Here is a 17,500-nt window from a genome sequence, read left to right on the forward strand (position 1 = left end):
TTATTTAAGATTTTATTTATTTATTTAACTGACAGCGAGAGAGGGAACACAAGCAGGGGGAGTGGGAGAGGGAGAAGCAGGCTTCCTGTCAAGCAGGGAGCCCGATGCGGGGCTCCATCCCAGGACCCTGGGATCATGACCTGAGCCGAAGGCAGATGCTTAACAACTGAGCCACCCAGGCGCCCCAACAACACTGGAATTTAAAATCTCCCTTTTTTGGCAGTTCAACTTTCTAAAATAAGAAATACGATCCTGTTTGTCTTATATTCACCTATATTTGCCTAATGGACTTGAAAAGTAGAAAGGAATCTAGGTCTTACTAGTTTTCAGGCTTTTAATTCTTAACTAAGAATATACCCTGCTTCACTTCTTTCTTTTCCATAATCATGTGGGCCCAGTAATATAAAACTTCTCACTTGTGTAAATGGCATATGTGCAATCTGAAGAGAACTGGCAGTAGTTTTAGGGGTGATAGAATGGAAAGGGTTTTTGATAGCACTTTGTTACAGAGTGCTATTTGCATAGCATTGTAGCCAAGCAAAAATTTAAGTGGTTTTAAAACCAGTTCTGTAATTGCCCTATAAAATATAGCTATATAAAAGATGTCTATAATAGTGCTTATTTAATTTTGTCCCCTCATTACGTTAAGATACAGATACTGTTTTTAAGATAAGATACTATTTCTCTTATACTGGTTTGAGCTCTTTTATAGTGGAGTTCAGAACCCATATGGGTGTAATTGTATGGGTTGAAATCTGTACCACAAACTTTAAAAATTTTTTACTTGTCTTCCCATCTATCTGCCTATACCAAATAGTATTCTAACTGGAGAAGTATTGTGTTTCTAACATGATGTTTTGCTTTACAGAATTCAATTCGCCATAATCTGTCCCTACACAGCAAGTTCATTCGTGTGCAGAATGAAGGAACCGGAAAAAGTTCTTGGTGGATGCTCAATCCAGAGGGAGGCAAGAGTGGAAAATCCCCCCGGAGAAGAGCTGCTTCCATGGACAACAACAGTAAATTTGCTAAGAGCCGGGGCCGGGCTGCTAAGAAAAAAGCATCCCTCCAGGCTGGCCAGGAGGCTGCCGGGGACAGCCCAGGATCTCAGTTTTCTAAGTGGCCCGCAAGCCCTGGCTCTCACAGCAACGATGACTTTGATAACTGGAGTACATTTCGCCCTCGAACTAGCTCGAATGCTAGTACTATTAGTGGGAGACTTTCTCCCATTATGACCGAACAGGATGATCTTGGCGATGGGGATGTGCATTCTATGGTGTACCCACCATCTGCTGCGAAGATGGCTTCCACTCTACCCAGTCTGTCTGAGATAAGCAGTCCTGAAAATATGGAAAATCTTTTGGATAATCTCAACCTTCTCTCATCGCCAACGCCATTAACTGTTTCAACCCAGTCTTCACCTGGCACCATGATGCAGCAGACACCATGCTACTCATTTGCACCGCCAAACACCAGTCTGAATTCACCCAGCCCAAACTACCAAAAATACACATACGGCCAGTCCAGCATGAGCCCTTTGCCCCAGATGCCTATGCAAACACTTCAGGACAACAAATCGAGCTATGGAGGTATGAATCAGTATAACTGTGCACCGGGACTCTTGAAGGAGTTGCTTACTTCTGACTCTCCTCCCCATAATGATATTATGACAGCAGTTGATCCTGGGGTCGCCCAGCCCAACAGCCGGGTCCTTGGTCAGAATGTGTTGATGGGCCCTAATTCGGTCATGTCAACCTATGGCAGCCAGGCATCTCATAACAAAATGATGAACCCCAGCTCCCACACCCACCCAGGACATACCCAGCCAACATCTGCAGTTAATGGGCGTGCCTTGCCCCACGCGGTCAACACCATGCCCCACACCTCGGGTATGAACCGCTTGGCCCCAGTGAAGACAGCTTTACAAGTGCCTCTGTCCCACCCCATGCAGATGAACACCCTAGGGGCCTACTCCTCAGTGAGCAGCTGCAATGGCTATGGCAGGATGGGCATTCTCCACCAGGAGAAGCTCCCCAGTGACTTGGATGGCATGTTTATTGAGCGCTTGGACTGTGACATGGAGTCCATCATTCGGAACGACCTCATGGATGGAGATACTTTGGATTTTAACTTTGACAATGTGTTGCCCAACCAAAGCTTCCCGCACAGCGTCAAGACGACGACACATAGCTGGGTGTCAGGCTAAGAGTGAGTTAGTGAACAGGTAAGATCACCCCAATGTCAAAAGACCTTCTGAAGCCAGAGCTTAAAATAGAGGAACACAGTAACTTGCCATATATCTTCCATAGTTGCGACTTTTCTGATGTCAGCTGCCTGTTCCTTGCCGAGAGGCATCTTTTATCATGCGTTCTCTGCCCCTTTTGCAGCTCATAAATTTTTTTTTTTTTTTTGAGCTTAAGCATAAGGAAGCTTCCTTTGACTGCTTTAAAGGTTTTCTTTTGACAGTTAGATGGCTGCATCTTTTTAGTAGCTCTTCAATAAATGAATATGTTTGATACAAATCAAATACTGCAGTTTTGTTTTTTTTTTAAATAGAATTTTCCCCCATTGAATGATTTTGGAGCTGTTTGAGAAAGCTCCCCCCTGCCCCCAAGTATATCTGTCACTCTAATATGTTAAATTGAATTGATTTTAATTTGGCTGTATTTTCATTGTGTGTTTTTTCTAGGCTACACTTAAAAGTACTTCAGATTGTCTGACAGCAGGAACTGAGAGAAGCAGTCCAAAGATGTCCTTCACCCCTCCTTTTCGTTTCTTGATTTAAAAAAAAAAAGAAAAGCATTTCTTTTTTCCTTTCGTCAGACTTGGCAGCGAAGACACTTTTCCTGTACAGGATGTTTGCCCGATGCTTGCAGGTTATGTGCTGCTGTAGATAAGGACTGTGCCATTGGAAATTTCATTACAATGAAGTGCCAAACTCACTACACCATGTAATTGCAGAAAAGACGTCGGATCCTGGTGTGCTTTCAAGTTCTGTACATAAGCAGTGGCTACAGAATTGTATTTGTGTGTGTTTTTGTTTTTGTTTTTTTTTTGTTTTTAATATCCATTTGGTCCAAGGAAAGTTTATACTCTTTTTGTAATACTGTGATGGTCTCATGTCTTTGATAAGTTAAACTTTTGTTTGTACTACCTGTGTTCTGCTGAACAGACGAACCACAGAGAACCAGGCTCTCCATCCTGCGCCTCCGTGGAACAGCTCTGGGCCTGTTCACACAGCCACACGATTCACATGAGAACCAATAGCCTGTTACCAGTCTGCTGAATTTATGGACTTGTCAAACACCTTTGGGGGAAAAATAGATTAAATGCCAGCCTTGTACAGGTCTTTTCTATTTTTTTGTTTGTTTATTTTGTTATTTGCAAATTTGTACAAACATTTAAATGGTTCTAATTTCCAGATAAATGATTTTTGATGTTATCGTTGGGACTTGAGATCATTTTTGGAATAGATACTGAACTGTAATGTTTTCTTAAAACTAGAGTCTACTTTGTTACATAGTCTGCTTGTAAATTTGTGGAATCCCAGATATTTGAGGCAGCATCCATAATTTTCATTTTGTATTTCTAACTGGATTAGTACTAATTTTATACGTGTTTAACTGGTTTGTACACTTTGGGATGCTACTCGGTGTTGTTTCTGACTAATCTTAAAATCATTTTAATTAGTACTTGCATACTCAACGTTTCTGACTGTTTTGGCAGGAGAGCGATGTATAGTTAGGGACATTTTGCGTTACATGTGTAGGAGAACTTAATATGTTTTTTATGTGTGTATTTGAAAGAAATTCCATCTGCTCCTATTATCCCGTGAACTGAGTACATCACAGAGCATTGAGTCCTCTGATAGATGCCTGTGTGCTGTGTTGTGTCAGTTACTCCCGAGGGGCCTCGTGATGTTTGTGGATCAGAAAGGGAGTCCTGCGTCTAAAACCGTGCTCCTCTCTCAAACCTGGGAGTTTTGATCAACTCATCCTTTTTGAGTTGAGCTTCAGCAAATGTTTCCCCTCGTACTTCTGTGTTCTTATTTTGGTGTAGGTGGAGGTTGCTTTTGTAGCTCTGCCTCGAAGGATTATGTTAAGACTCACACTTCATCCCTCTGTCCCTTCTGTCCTGCAGATTACGTAGCACACTGTGGAAATTTAGGTGGAAGGAGGAAAATTTAAAATAGGACTTTACTGATTTGCAGAATGCTTCGTGTCCCTGAGTGCAGATGGCTACCAAAGGGAACTAGAGCTTGTTTAAAGATTGGGGCAATTAATTTGAAAACCCGACAAACCAGCTGTAAGTTGCATATTTGAATTTATTTTAAAAGCTCTTAGTGTAAGTTAAAAATTGGAGAATTTCTTTAGCCTTTAGCAACCTAAACTATAATTCTGCATCATTATGTTTTAATATTTTGCAATTACCTATAACTGACAGACCAGGTTAATTGGCTTTGCGCCCCATCGGTATTTTCAAGTCATGTGGAATGCCCTAAGTCAGCACAGTAAAAGGAGCAGGTGTATGAAAATGTTCCTCTTGCCTTCTTGAGAAGGCTCTGATTTCTTTCTGTGTACTTAGCCTGGATCACACTTGCTTTGTCTTGCATGTGAATTGCGGATCTGTTGGCTTGGTTTTTCCTACATGTTTAACAAGAACACAAGTGTTCTTGAAAGATTTCCTATAGGAGGCCAGCTCTGTTGTAAAGCTTCCCACTGTGACTTCTGCTATTTTGAGAATTCATTAAATAGCCTCCTCTCCAACTATCTTCACTGTTGGCCACTCCAGAATAGGTCTGGTTTTGGAAACCCTCGTTCCTCTAAGCAGTGCCTTCTGCATATGTGATAGAACTTGTCGATGCCAGAGTCCTCGGGTTCCCATTCCTGTTGCCGTGTTCACCTTCTTTCCTCCTCTCGTGCCCTCACACGACAAGCCTGAGAGCCCCCTCCATTTGTTCATTAAAGAGGCAACTACAGCTGAAATCGCTCTTAAAATCTTACTACATCCTAGAATAACTTTTAAAAAGATGTTTCTTCCTCCTGAGTCTGTGTAAATATCTTTTTTTTTTTTTTCCCTTCAGATTTCTCTTTGTGTTGAGATTCTGACATGAATCTTGGGTATCTCTCTGGGGTACAGTGAAGTCCAGCGAAAGACACCTTGTCTGTTTTGAAAACAAACATTATGTGACCTCTGGTAATTCTTCTTCTGTACGAATACTGACTTTCTGGAGTAATGAGTGTCTCAGTTATTGTACATGATTGCTTTGTGAGATGTGCACATGATACCACCTATGCAGCCTTGTTTGATTTATTTCCTCTGGTTTGTACTGTTATTAAAAGCATATTGTATTATAGAGCTACTCTGATATTTTAAATATAAAATATTGTTTCCGTAATATAGACGTATGGAATATATTTAGGTAATAGATGCATTACTTGCAAAGTTCCGCTTCAACAAACTGACAGAGTCTAAATTAATTAGCAAATGTTGTATCCCTGTGGGCAGTAAATCAATGGAATGTACCAAGAAGAGAAGGACGCTTAAAACGGGGGGAAAAAAAAAAAAGTTTTCCAAAGTTATACAATTTGGACTTGTTCAACTGCTGGGTATATGTTACCAACACCCCTCTCCCTCCCCCAGACTTACTTGAAATTCTCACATTCAGCTCTTTAGAGTGCTTAATTTATAACTGACTTTTAAACGAGAAGTTTCTCTTGTGGTTTTGGTTTGGGAGTAATCATTCATTAAAAAATGCAGTGTGGTTTATGCAAACAAAACAGCCTTGCATTACTCTTGGCCTCCTCCTTGAGGGTGGTGCGCACAGCCTGGCGGTGTGGCCAGGGGAGTCCTGTCAGGACGCGGCCGTGCCCGCCTGCATTTCACTACTCGAGTTCAGTAACAGCGCGGATTCCATGTTCCTGTTCCGATACTCTCTGAGAAGTGCCTGATGATGCTGATGTACTTACAGACACAAGAACAATCTTTGCTATTATTGTATAAAGCCATAAATGTACATAAATTATGTTTAAATGGTTTGGTGTCTTTCTTTCCTAATTGTGCAGAATAAGCTCTTTATTAGTGGGTTGTATTTTTTTTTTTTTTTTTTTAATATTTAGGTTGAGTCAAACCTTGTGAGCCACAGTGCCATGGTGTCTTCAAATCTGGTAGTTCTCTTGGTGGGGGTGGGGGGAGGGCAGGGAGGGCCAACTCTAAGAGTTGAAGCCCCGAGAGTTGAACAAGTAAAATTCTTGATAATAAATGACCTCAGAGTACTTCATCTTCGGAATGTCTGAAACTACATCCTGTATAGTAATTCCTAGGCATATTAAGTCTCATGTCGGAACAGACCGTGCTGAAGGTAAAAACCCCTGAAGGGCAAGTTAGAGCTCTGGCCAGGAGGGCGCCCGGCAGGCACTGGCTGGGGTGCGGGGAGCAGTGGCTCCCATCCCCACCTTACACCCCTTGCTGAAGGGGGAGGATTGTGTCCTCCTTTAAGTGGCCACAGATTGGAGGTTTGCTTTATTCAGAAGATGCCTGAGGAATGAGCTAGGATTAGATTAATATGGTTAAAATGCATTTGGAAACCAGGACAAAGTGTGGTCTCCTTGCTCCTGACTCATTTACAAGGCAAGTGAATGAATGAGAGTAGCAACAAGGAGATAGGTTATTCTAATGTTTATCTGTTTAGACACCAGAAGGTCAGTCCAGCTTTCAGGGTTGGTTGGTTGGTTTCCCTTGCTTCTAGCAGATAGAACCCTTTCTTTAAAACAGATGATAGTCGGAAAGCCCAGAGTGTAGAACAGATAAAAGCATTTACTCCCAGGCCCTGGGGCTCACGCACAGATCACTTGGGGAAAACTGATCTAGCCCAAATGCAGAGAAGTGCCCTGATCGTGTTGTCAGAACTCAAGCCAGCAGGCTCCTTTCATAACCCTCCGTGCATATACACAAAATCCTGCATCTCGTGTCATTTATTGAGACCAGTTACCAAGTTTTAACATCACTTGGTGAGAGGAAGCGACGCAGCAGGAAGATTCCCCAGTTGGATCCCAGGCCTGGAGCTCGGTGCTTAACGTAAAAGGAGAAACTTCTCGGGCCGTACATAGCCCCCACTGTGAGCAGACCGCTGATGGTAAAATCAGGGTGTGTACCTAGGATTGTTTCTTGACCAGTGAACCTGCCACCCTGAAGGACTTTGCCTCAGCTATTGTCTTGTCATGTTTGAGCTGGCCCCTGGCTGTGCTGTGCTAGGTAAAGGTACACTGGTTGGAGTGGTTAGGTAGGTGGAGGGCTGCTCTGAGAGATGTATCGTGCTAAGTGGCAGTCTGAGTTAGATGCCATCACATGCGCGTTGAACTTTTGATCTGCTTGTGCTTATTACAGGTCCCTGAGCCAGCAGCCGGGTTGGGCCGTGACCTCCAAAATGAGGGTGTAGGCACGGCAGGTGTCTTACTCCAATTTGCTATTTCATTATTTTGGTGTAAAAAATGGGTGGGGGCGCCTGGGTGGCTCAGTCACGATCTCAGGGTCGTGGGGTCGGGCTCCGCACTCAGCGCAGAGTCTGCTGGAGATTCTTTTTCCCTCCCTCTCCCCTTCTGCTCTTCTCCCTGCTTGCTCTCGCTAAATCTTTTAAAAAGTTTACACTGGTGATAACATACATGGAGTCTAGGATGTTTTCCAGTTCCTTAAACTGCAAAATGACATTTCCTGTGGAACGGAAAGGAAGGTACGTATGCTGGTGTAAGAGAAGAAAGAAGGCGGTGAGTCCCATCAGTGGGGGATACATCAGGAAACCAGATGTGAAACGGGGACAGCTGTGGTGTGAGCTGAAGGTGTCTGGAGCCCTTGGAGGAAGCTACAGAGTGGCATGGGCATCCAGAAGCTTGAGAACTTTTAGTTACTGCAGGTGGCTGGTGGGGGGAGGCCGTATGGACGCCTGGCTTTGGCAGTATGGCTGTGAGGGGGGAAGCTCCACATTGTGAAGCCATTCGTCTGTTCTAAGAAAGGGAAGGAAAGGAGATTGGGGCCAACTTTTCTTAGCTGATTGGTGGCAGGATTCTATCTTCTCCCAGTCCTCCGTGAATTTAAAGGCCAAATGAAATTTCTTGGCATTAGTAAGTATCTTTACCGTGTTTCTGTCTTCCAAAAGCGCAAGTCTTGTTTGCACTGGAAGCCACTGGTGGAAAGTAAGGATTTACATCCTCCAGGAAGAAAGAGGGTGACTTTGTGAGGGCTCAGCTATTCATTCTTTACCTCTCATTCCTTCCATGAGCTCCAGTCCCCCACCAGCCAACTTCTCAGAATTCGCAGAGAACTTAAAAGTTGCAGATGGTAGCCTGGGAGCCATGTTGGGTACTTGTACTGCTAGAGTTTCTGCAAACATTTTTGGGGTTGTAACCATAGGAAAGTGGCTGCCCCACTGAGATGAGCTTCGTTGAGACAGCTGCTTAGAATAGGGCTCACGGGACCATTTTAAACCAGAGTTTTCTTTCTCTCTGATGCATTGGGATAAAGGGGGGGCTCTGTTCCGCACTTCAGTGCTTGGTTGCAGGTCGAGAGCTGAGATGCCCATTGCTTGCTTGTGCTGGTGTGAGGGATGCTTGGTAGGCTTGCGGAGTGTGATCTGCTCTGCTGCTTGGGAAGTGATTGCCTCACAGATAAGGAGAGTGGAGGATACCTTCTACTACCTGCCTCCCAGGTTTGATGTGAGGATTAGAGGATGAGGTAATGTCTGTAGATGGCTTCCTGTATCCGGGAGAAAGACCTTGTACGTGTGAGTTGGTGTCAGTGTAGGTAATAGTAGGCTTTGGGGATGTGTTTCCTTAATGGGGCTTTTGGGCGGTCAGCATTTCCTGCAGGATGAGTGGGAGAGCCACTTGGTTCATTTCCATCTTTGCTCTGCATCCTTATTTGCACTCTTCCATCTCTTACGCAGGGGAGTGTGGACAGTTGGCCAAACTGATACTCCCAAGGGAGTCCATAGGCCTTTCTTTTTCTTGGTAACTTGAGAAATATTTAGTAAGTTGTAAACCTGTTATGTGCCCATTACAAACTAGTTGTGATACTGGTCTTTAAGAAGTTTCCCATGGTCCCATACCAAAGAAAATTGAGAGACCTTTAGGCTCCTTGACCTTGGCTTCACCCCAGTCATGTTTTCCCAGCAGACCGTGGAGGACGCCAATTCCCTGTGTTCTTTTTAGACCATCCTTCTTTGTGATAGGGAGAGGGGAGGGGAGGAAAAGCCTGATGTTATGGAGGCCACAGTGAGGTATTGGAGCCTGAACCTCCCGTTCATGAGAAGTAGTGCTTACATTTGCAGGGATTCTGAGAGCTGATTTTTTTTTTTTTTTTTAAGAGAGGGAGTGGGGGGAGGGGCAGAGGGAGAGGAAGAGAGAGAAAAGCAGGCTCCACTTCCAGAGCCTGATGTGGGGCTTGATCTCATGCTTAACTGACTGAGCCACCCAGACGCCCCATTGAGAGCCGATTTTAAATACCACCAGTATTTACAATTAAATTAGGTAAACTTATAAGTAAGTTGTAAGTTATATTAAGAAAAACAAGGGTAGTAAATGCTCAAAACGCATCACCAATGAGTTTCATCCTAACGTACTACATTGTACTCTTGTCTGCTCTTGAGGTATGTATATGGCCCGTGTCTGTCTGGTAGGAGTATCATTTCATGGCGTGCTTCTGCTCTGCTGAAGCCGAACAGTTTCAGGTGAATGAACGTAATTTGAATGAAGGTAAGAAATAGTTTAACAGTAAGTCATATCAGTTAAATTTACTGAGAAAATACATCTATTGAGAAAAGAGTCTGTTGGGATGCAAGTCCATTTATCTAATCCGGGCTGAATCGCTGTCATATGTTGGCACCAGATAAAAGAGTTTGGCAAAAGTCAATGAGAGCATTTTGTGGGAATCAATTGGCCTGACAGAATTTACGATAGAGAGTGTGGTATATTTTCATATTTGCAAATTGTATGCTACACATCCTTCACGGCAGTAAATTCATAATAAACTTAAGTATATCCAGGCATCCGAAGAGCAGGTTAAATATTGACCAGCACACCACTGACAGCGTAATGAAGGCGCTAGAGGACTGGTGGTTTGGGTGATCTAGAACAAACAGAGTGGGGATAGGGGAGACAGAACAGGAAGTTGTGGTGAGGCCCAGGGTGTGGTCGGGGCACTGGGTGACTGAGTGGCCGTGGGGTACAGGCCCTAGGGGGGAAGAGGTCCGGGGAAGATGAGGCCTGGCGGTCGCGTGGGGCATGCACATTAGATTTCAGAGCCAATGCAGCAGGACCTGGGGCACAGAGGAAGTTTCAAATTCAAGTGCCAGAGCCTTTAGTTTGGGGGAGAAACCAGGAGGCACATGGCAGCTGGTTATCAGTGACCAGGAAGGGTACACAATAGAGTAGCCGGATAACCTAAGCATCAGCAGAGGTTTTTTAACCTTGCCGGGGGAAGAAAAAGGTTCTGGAGTTGAAAGTGGAATGCGAAAGGACACCACTTCCACTTTTGAGACTCATCAAGGTGTGTCACTTACGGATCTACTTACTGGCGTGAGTGGGGGAATGACCCGCATCAAGACCCCATACCAATGCCTGGCACCCAGAAGGGGCCCCAGAAATTGGGGTGACCAAACATTCTGGTTTGCCCAAGACAGGCTTGGGCACTTTGCCCGGCATAATTGTTAATGCTGCTGTTATCATTCTGAAGGGCTCAGGTTTGGGTGGTTAATTACATGTTCACTGTACGTGGATAACTGCTGTTGGGTTTCTACTTCCTGGAGCCCTCCCTGCACAATGGATGTACCGAGAGTTCCCTGTGGTGAGAGCACTCAGGGCCCCCTGGAAGAAGCTGCCTTCGGCTGGAGGGTCGTAGTTTAATCCCAGGCCTATGAGGTCCTTCCCAGCCTTCTTTCCAGCGTTTTCATATGCTGGAAGATTTGTTTATCGGGACTGTCTTTCTCCTTTCCTTAACTGAGGTACAGCTCAAAGCCTTCCCTACCCTTCAGTCCCACCCCAGCCTCTCCTCAGAGGAGTTACTTGAACAGGTGGGTCAGCTGAGTTTCAGGGCTCCTTTTACCAAGACGCACATGTGGCTGTGTTGAGCTCTAGCTAAATAATAATAATCCTCCGTAATCTCCCAAGGCAGCCCTGTAACCATCCTCCAGAGAAGCTCGGAGCCAGGCCTGACTGACTTGGGTCATCACCAAGCTCCCAGTGAGCCTAAAGCAGTTGGCCGGTACACTTGACCACTGGACACAGCCAAAGGCATTCTTTGGTGAGCCAGGCTGCGTCTGCCAACATTCCAACAAATTAAAAGCAGACCTAGAAGCCCAAGGTATTTTGACAGGTCTGGAACTGCTATTGGCTTTCTTCAACCGAGGAGAGCTCAAAGGCGGGAGAAGGGATAGGACCAATGATGAAAGACCTGTAAGAGATCATTGGCTTTCCTTGCAGCCAGTGGTCCCCCCAGGTTGCAAAACCCTGCCTTTCCATATAGCTTTTCTCTGGGCTCAGGGGACAGAGCCAGTTCCCCGTGTTTATCACCCCCCTCCAAAATTGCCGTTAAGAGTGCCAGTGCATCTGCTTACTGCCACCCTGGGAAGGGTTAGCAGGTCTGTAGCTATAGGTCGTGCCAGTCCTGCGCCAGTTTAGAAAGAAGGTGTGTGTGGGGGCAACTGTTCAGCCTTAGCTGCTGATGCGTTTCCACAGAACCTCCCTTGGAAAAGACATGAACGCTGCCATTTGTAATTTTTGTCTTAAAAAGTGTTGCTGTGGGATTGGGTGGCCTCTACTTCTCCCCTACCAAATGGAATTGGATAAAATACGTGGATTTTTGCATCCTGATTTTTAAGAATATTATTGTGAAATTAATTTGAAGTCTTCGAATATTTTTTGAAATAAAATATTTTGAAAGGAAGGTAATTTTCTCCTTTACAAGACAAAAAGTTTTTCCTACTTCAGTTCATCACACCTACCCAAACCAAGACTTGGTAAAAAGGAGACATTTCCTGAAGTCAGGCAATTTTGTTTAGAAATACTGTTGAAGTTGTGGTAAGACATACCCTGAATAGAGAATGTCATTTATTCCTGTAAATGTATCTTACGAGATCTCAAAATTCTTCGAGCCCTATGGGCTATACTTTAAAATTAGTGTTATCTTTAAGGTTCCAGTTCCCTTCTGACTCCGTTTTCTGTCTTGAATAATTGATACGCTGTTAAAAGCATGAATAATTTTCAAAAGCCTGGCTAGGACAGGCTGGAAGCATTTAACAGCTGTATGGAATCTCATGTAACCATCATGTGCCTTTTTTTTTTTTTTTTTTTGGAAACAACAATTGTCCTTGTCTTTTGTAAGAAAATCACATGATTAAAAAAATAGAGGACTAGCAATAATTCTGCTGTCACTTGGTTACTGGCAGGAGTAGGGATGGGGAGGAAGACATAAGAAAAATGCATTCTTGGATCTTGCAGCCACACCAATCTGCAAACCTTCCTGGAGTAAAGAATTTCCTTTGTCATTTCTGGGTAACTAAAAAAAGGCTTCGGAATGTTTCCAGGACTGGGCATTCTGTTGTGTAATACTTTTGGAGTCTGAGTTTACCTTCCTTTGCTCAAAGAGTTGGCTCGAAACCCAGCCATCTCCCCCCTCCTGAATCTGAGTGTCAGAGAAACTGATAGGAATTGAGTGAATGAAAATTCAATCTTTATTATGGACAATAATACTCCCTCTGGGGTTAGAATTTCTTAATGTATTTGGCAGCAAAAAGAAGTTTGAATCAGCTACGGATCCCAAAGATGCTGGTCGACCCAAGTGTCTTGAAATGAAGCGTGCCTTTGTCTCAATTGTCCCTGCGTGGGAAGAGAGCTGTGGGTACCTGTGTCACAACCTGAGTGACAGGGGAGGCCTTCTGCCATCTTTTGGATTCCAGAGAATAAAAGTCCCAAATGCGAAATGTTTGAAAGCAGCAGGGCTAATCATTGACCTACACAAGGAAAGTGCTGGAATTGAATATTTCTTTGCGACATGAGCCAATGTTTTTTTTCCAGGACAGTTCTAAGACTCATGGAGGAAAAACTATAATTAAGAAAAGTGGATGGGTTATTAGGAAAGGCTTTCTATTCAGAGCGTTTTGTGAGCTTAGTAGCACTTAGCATTTGCAATGCCTTCCGTCAAAGGATACCAAGCACCTGCCAGTGTAAAGAGCAGAGGGGCTCCTGGTTGGCTTAGTCGGCAGAGTGTGCAACTCTTGATCTCGGGGTTCGAGTTCGAGTCTCCATGTTGGGTGTAGAGATTACTCGAAAATAAAAGTAAGAGCAGAGTGAACCCACTCTAGGTGGACCACAGACTAGGGAAAAAATGTCCCCTGGGTCGGGGAGTTGTGTTACTGGAGACCCTGAGGGAACCTGCTGACGTGAGACACAGTGTTTCTCAAAGTGGGAGCTACGAACTGTGGGCAACAGAATTATTTGGGAACATCTGTAGACATGTCACGTCCAGGGCTCCTCCCAGACCTGTGGGTTCAGAATCTGCAATAGGAGTTACGATGGCTGAGAAATCCGCATTTTAACTATTCCAGGTGATTTTTATGAACAGTGATGTTTGAGAACGGCCACCAGTCTGTGGAGGTACTAATAACACGTACTGCTATTCATTCATCCGTCCGATGATTAAATATCTACTGAGCACCTGCTGTGTCCCAGGCCTTCTGCAGAGGGCTAGGGATTCCCTGTGTGGTGAACAAGACAGGACAGACCTGTTAGCCATCCTCCTGAGGCTCGACGTCTCCTACTCTCTTCAGCTGTGGAGTGAGGTTTACTCTACCAGAAAGATGTCATGAAGTATTCTTTAAAAATAGGCTACTTGGGTCAGATAAATACTGGGCTGATAACAGACCCTGAAACTCTAAAATTTCTGTCATCCATCAAAGGCTTTTATCTGCCTGCCGTGCTGGTGAGTGCTGAATACATGGGCTGACTAGAGTGGCCCCCAGTCCTCCAGGTGCTTATGAGTCAAGGCTTGGTTTGGCTTCTCACCAGCGTGAGGCTCAATCCCTGAATAACGCTGTGGAGTGGCTTTTAAGCAGCTTGAGCCAAGAGGCAGACCTGGAAACACAGCCGATTTGATCCGGAGTGATCACATGGCTGAGCTAAATGCTTCCAGGTCTGAAGAAAATAACCCAGTCCATGAAGGATCTGTTTTCCATTGGAAATGAGGCTTTAAAAAAAAAAAAATAGTAAAGCTGTAGGAGAGAAGCCACTCATCTTGCAAAATCTTTGAAGGAACGTAAGCTGGACCCAGTTGTTCTGGCTCAGATGAGCTTACCATACAGACCTCTGTGGCCCAGGCTGGGCAAGCGCCTCCTTGCTCCCCGGCGAAGCCTGCTACAGCTCCAGGGTAGGGAGCCTCTCTTCCAAAGCCCTGGTGAGCAAGAGCCACGGCATGAACCACCCTGGGGTAGGGTCAGACACTCTATCATGATAATGCACTGACATGTCATTTGGGTGGTGTCCTCAGGCTGAGCTCTGTTCCACACAAGGGAACATTCCAGATCCCTAGAAGTCGCTGCCCCTAGGGTTGCCTGGATTTTTTCTATTTTGTTTGAAAAGTGTCCCCAAAAGTAGGACATAAATCTCAGTTGCAAAAAGAATCTTATCTAGTTCAACTTGACCTTTTCTGATGACATCACAGAATATCTGCGATTGAGCCAAATTGGTATTCAGAGATGTCCTCAGGGCTGTTGACACAGATCTTGGTGTTGGACCCTCCCTCCCTTCAACTCTCTCTCTCCCTGGGTCCCTCACTCTCCCCACTCTTTATCCTGGAAAATTTCCGACCTAAACAAAAGCAGGGAAAAAGTACAGTGGTCTTCCATGTACTCATCACCTGCGTTGAACAATTATCAACTCAGGACCAAACTTGTTTATATATACCCACCCTTCACCCTGGATTATTTTGAAGAAACTCCATATAGCACATAATTTCACCTGTTTAAAAGGTATATCTATATAATTATATAGAGAAGAATCCTTTTAAGTTTTAAAATATTTTTATTGACTTGTAACTTACATACATTCAGATCCTCAGAGAGCTTGGCAACTCCATCTCAAGGTACATCACATTTTTAGCATCCCACCCTTCGTGCCCTCCACCATCAGTTCACTGTGTTTCGAAGCCACCACTGATCTGATTTTTATCGCTGCTGGTTATTTTTGCCTATTTGAGAATTTCATATAATGAGATCATAATTCTGTTCTCCTGGCTTATTCTGGCTAGTGTATTATTTTTGCAATTCACCCATGTCGTTGCTTATATCAGTGGTTTGACCCTTTTTATTTTTGAGTAGTAGTCCATTGTATAGATGTGCTAGTTGGTTGATCCATTCTTCTGTTGATGGACACCTGTGCTGTTTTCAGTTTTTGATTAGTATGAATAAAGCTGCTATAAACATTCCTATCCAAGGTTTGTGTGTTTGTGTGTGTGTGTGTGTACATATATTTTTATTTCTCTTGAGTAAATACCTAGTATTGGGATTTCAGGGTCATAGGTATGTTTACCTTCTTAAGAAATGCCAGATGGTTTTCCGAGGTGGTTGTCCCATTTTACACTCCCACCAACCAATGTCTGAGAGTTCTAGTTGTTCCATATCCTCTCCAAAATTTAGCAGTTCATCTTCTTAATTTTGGCCATTCTGTTGCTTATAGTGTTATCTCCTTATGATTTTAATTTGCATTTCTCTGATGATTAATGTTGGTGAACCCCTTTTCATAGGCTTATTGGCCATTTGTACATCCTCTTTTGTGAAGCATCTATTCAAGTATTTTACTCATTTTTTGATTGGGTTGTTTGTCTTTTTATTATTGAGTTGTAGGAAGTTTTTGTATATTGTGGATACAAGATATGGGTGTTGTTCTATTTGTCTATCATTTACTTACCTATCTTTTCAGATCTAGGTGTTGCACATATTTTCTCCCAATCTGCTATCAATTTTCCTTTTTTCTTTTTTAAAGATTTTATTTATTTATTTGACAGAGAGATAGAGCCAGAGAGCACAAGCAGGGGGAATGGCATAGGGAGAGGGAGAAGCAGGCTCCCTGCTGAGCAGGGAGCCCGATGTGGGGCTCGATCCCAGGAGCCTGGGATCATGACCTGAGCCGAAGGCAGATGAACTGACTGAGCCACCCAGGCGCCCCTGCTATCAATTTTCTTGACAGTGTCTTTTGATAATTAGTACTTTTAAGTCCACTTTATTAACATTTTTCCTTTAAGGTCTGTGCTTTCTGTGTTTTCACCAAGAAATCTTTACCCCACCCTGTATTCTCTTATGTTTTCATCTTACCATTTTTTTTGTTTTGTTTTTCTATAGGATCAAGAACTAAAACAACAACAAAAATGTAATCATAATACCATTATCACACATAAAGAATAAGACAATCTTAGTATTATTAAGGATCCAGTCAGCACAATATTAAAATTTTCTCAATTATTTTCTAACTTTTCCTTAGAGTTTGTTTATTCAAATTAGAATCCAAATGACGTTCATATATTGGTATTTTGATACATCTCTAAGAGTCTTTATCTATATATCTTGCCTTTTTTTCTTTTTTTGCACTCTGTTAAAGAAACTGGGTCATTTGTAGACTGTCCCACGGTTTGGATTTTAGATTGTATCTTCATGGGATCATTTAATATATTTCTCATCCTCTGGTTATCCTGAAAATTACTAGTTAGATCTCGAGTTGTGATCATATTTAGGTTCATTTTTTGTAAAGAGTGTATCATAGTGTTCTGTGAATACAGAGGGTGGGAAGTACATGATGTTTGTGTCTCTTTTGTATGATTTTAGCAGCCACCGATGATCATTGTTCTCATGATTATTTCATTAGGGTTAGAAAATGGTGACATTCTGGGGCACCTGGGTGGCTCATTCGTTAAGCGTTAAGCCTTCGGCTCCTGGGATCGAGCTCCGCATCGGGCTCCCTGCTCCATGGGAAGCCTGCTTCTCCCTCTCCCACTCCCCCGGCTTGTGCTCCCTCTCTCGCTGGGTCTCTCTCTGTCAAAATAAAATAAAATAAAATAAAATAAAATAAATAAAATAAAATAAAATAAATAAAATAAAATAAAATAAAATAAAATAAATAAAATAAAAGTAAAATAAAATATAAAATAATAAAATATAAAATAAAATAATAAAATAAAATAAAATATAAAAAATAAAATAAATAAAATAAAATAAAATAAAATAAAATATAAAATAAAATAAAATCTTAAAAAAAAGAAAAAAGAAAATGGTGATATTCTATCATCTCTTTTAAATTCATTAGCTAAAAACTTCAATGAAGAGACCTCCCTGTAAGAACCATTTGGGCGCCCTATGGACTTTACCTTGAATAGTCAGGACGTGAGTGATTTTAGCAGATCACTAACCTGCTTTGTAATCACCAGTTTTAAATTCTCCCCACAGTATTAGGCTGAAGTCGTTGCT

At 43.1% G+C, this 17,500-nt stretch overlaps 1 protein-coding gene across 1 annotated transcript in view; it reads left to right on the forward strand.

Annotated features, from left to right (window-relative positions):
• The window catches only part of FOXO1 (forkhead box O1), a 97,144-nt gene extending 91,107 nt beyond the window's left edge, over nucleotides 1-6,037 (forward strand). Inside the window, exons 2-3 of the mRNA XM_036114600.2 lie at nucleotides 869-2,224; nucleotides 2,690-6,037. Of these exons, the coding sequence (XP_035970493.1) occupies nucleotides 869-2,206 (1,338 nt within the window). The 3' untranslated portion in view covers nucleotides 2,207-2,224; nucleotides 2,690-6,037. The remainder of the gene's footprint in view (nucleotides 1-868; nucleotides 2,225-2,689) is intronic.
• The last annotated feature ends 11,463 nt before the right edge of the window (nucleotides 6,038-17,500 follow it).

The sequence above is a fragment of the Halichoerus grypus genome, chromosome 4 (genome assembly GCF_964656455.1).
Source record: "Halichoerus grypus chromosome 4, mHalGry1.hap1.1, whole genome shotgun sequence".
Classification (NCBI taxonomy): Eukaryota; Metazoa; Chordata; class Mammalia; order Carnivora; family Phocidae; genus Halichoerus; species Halichoerus grypus.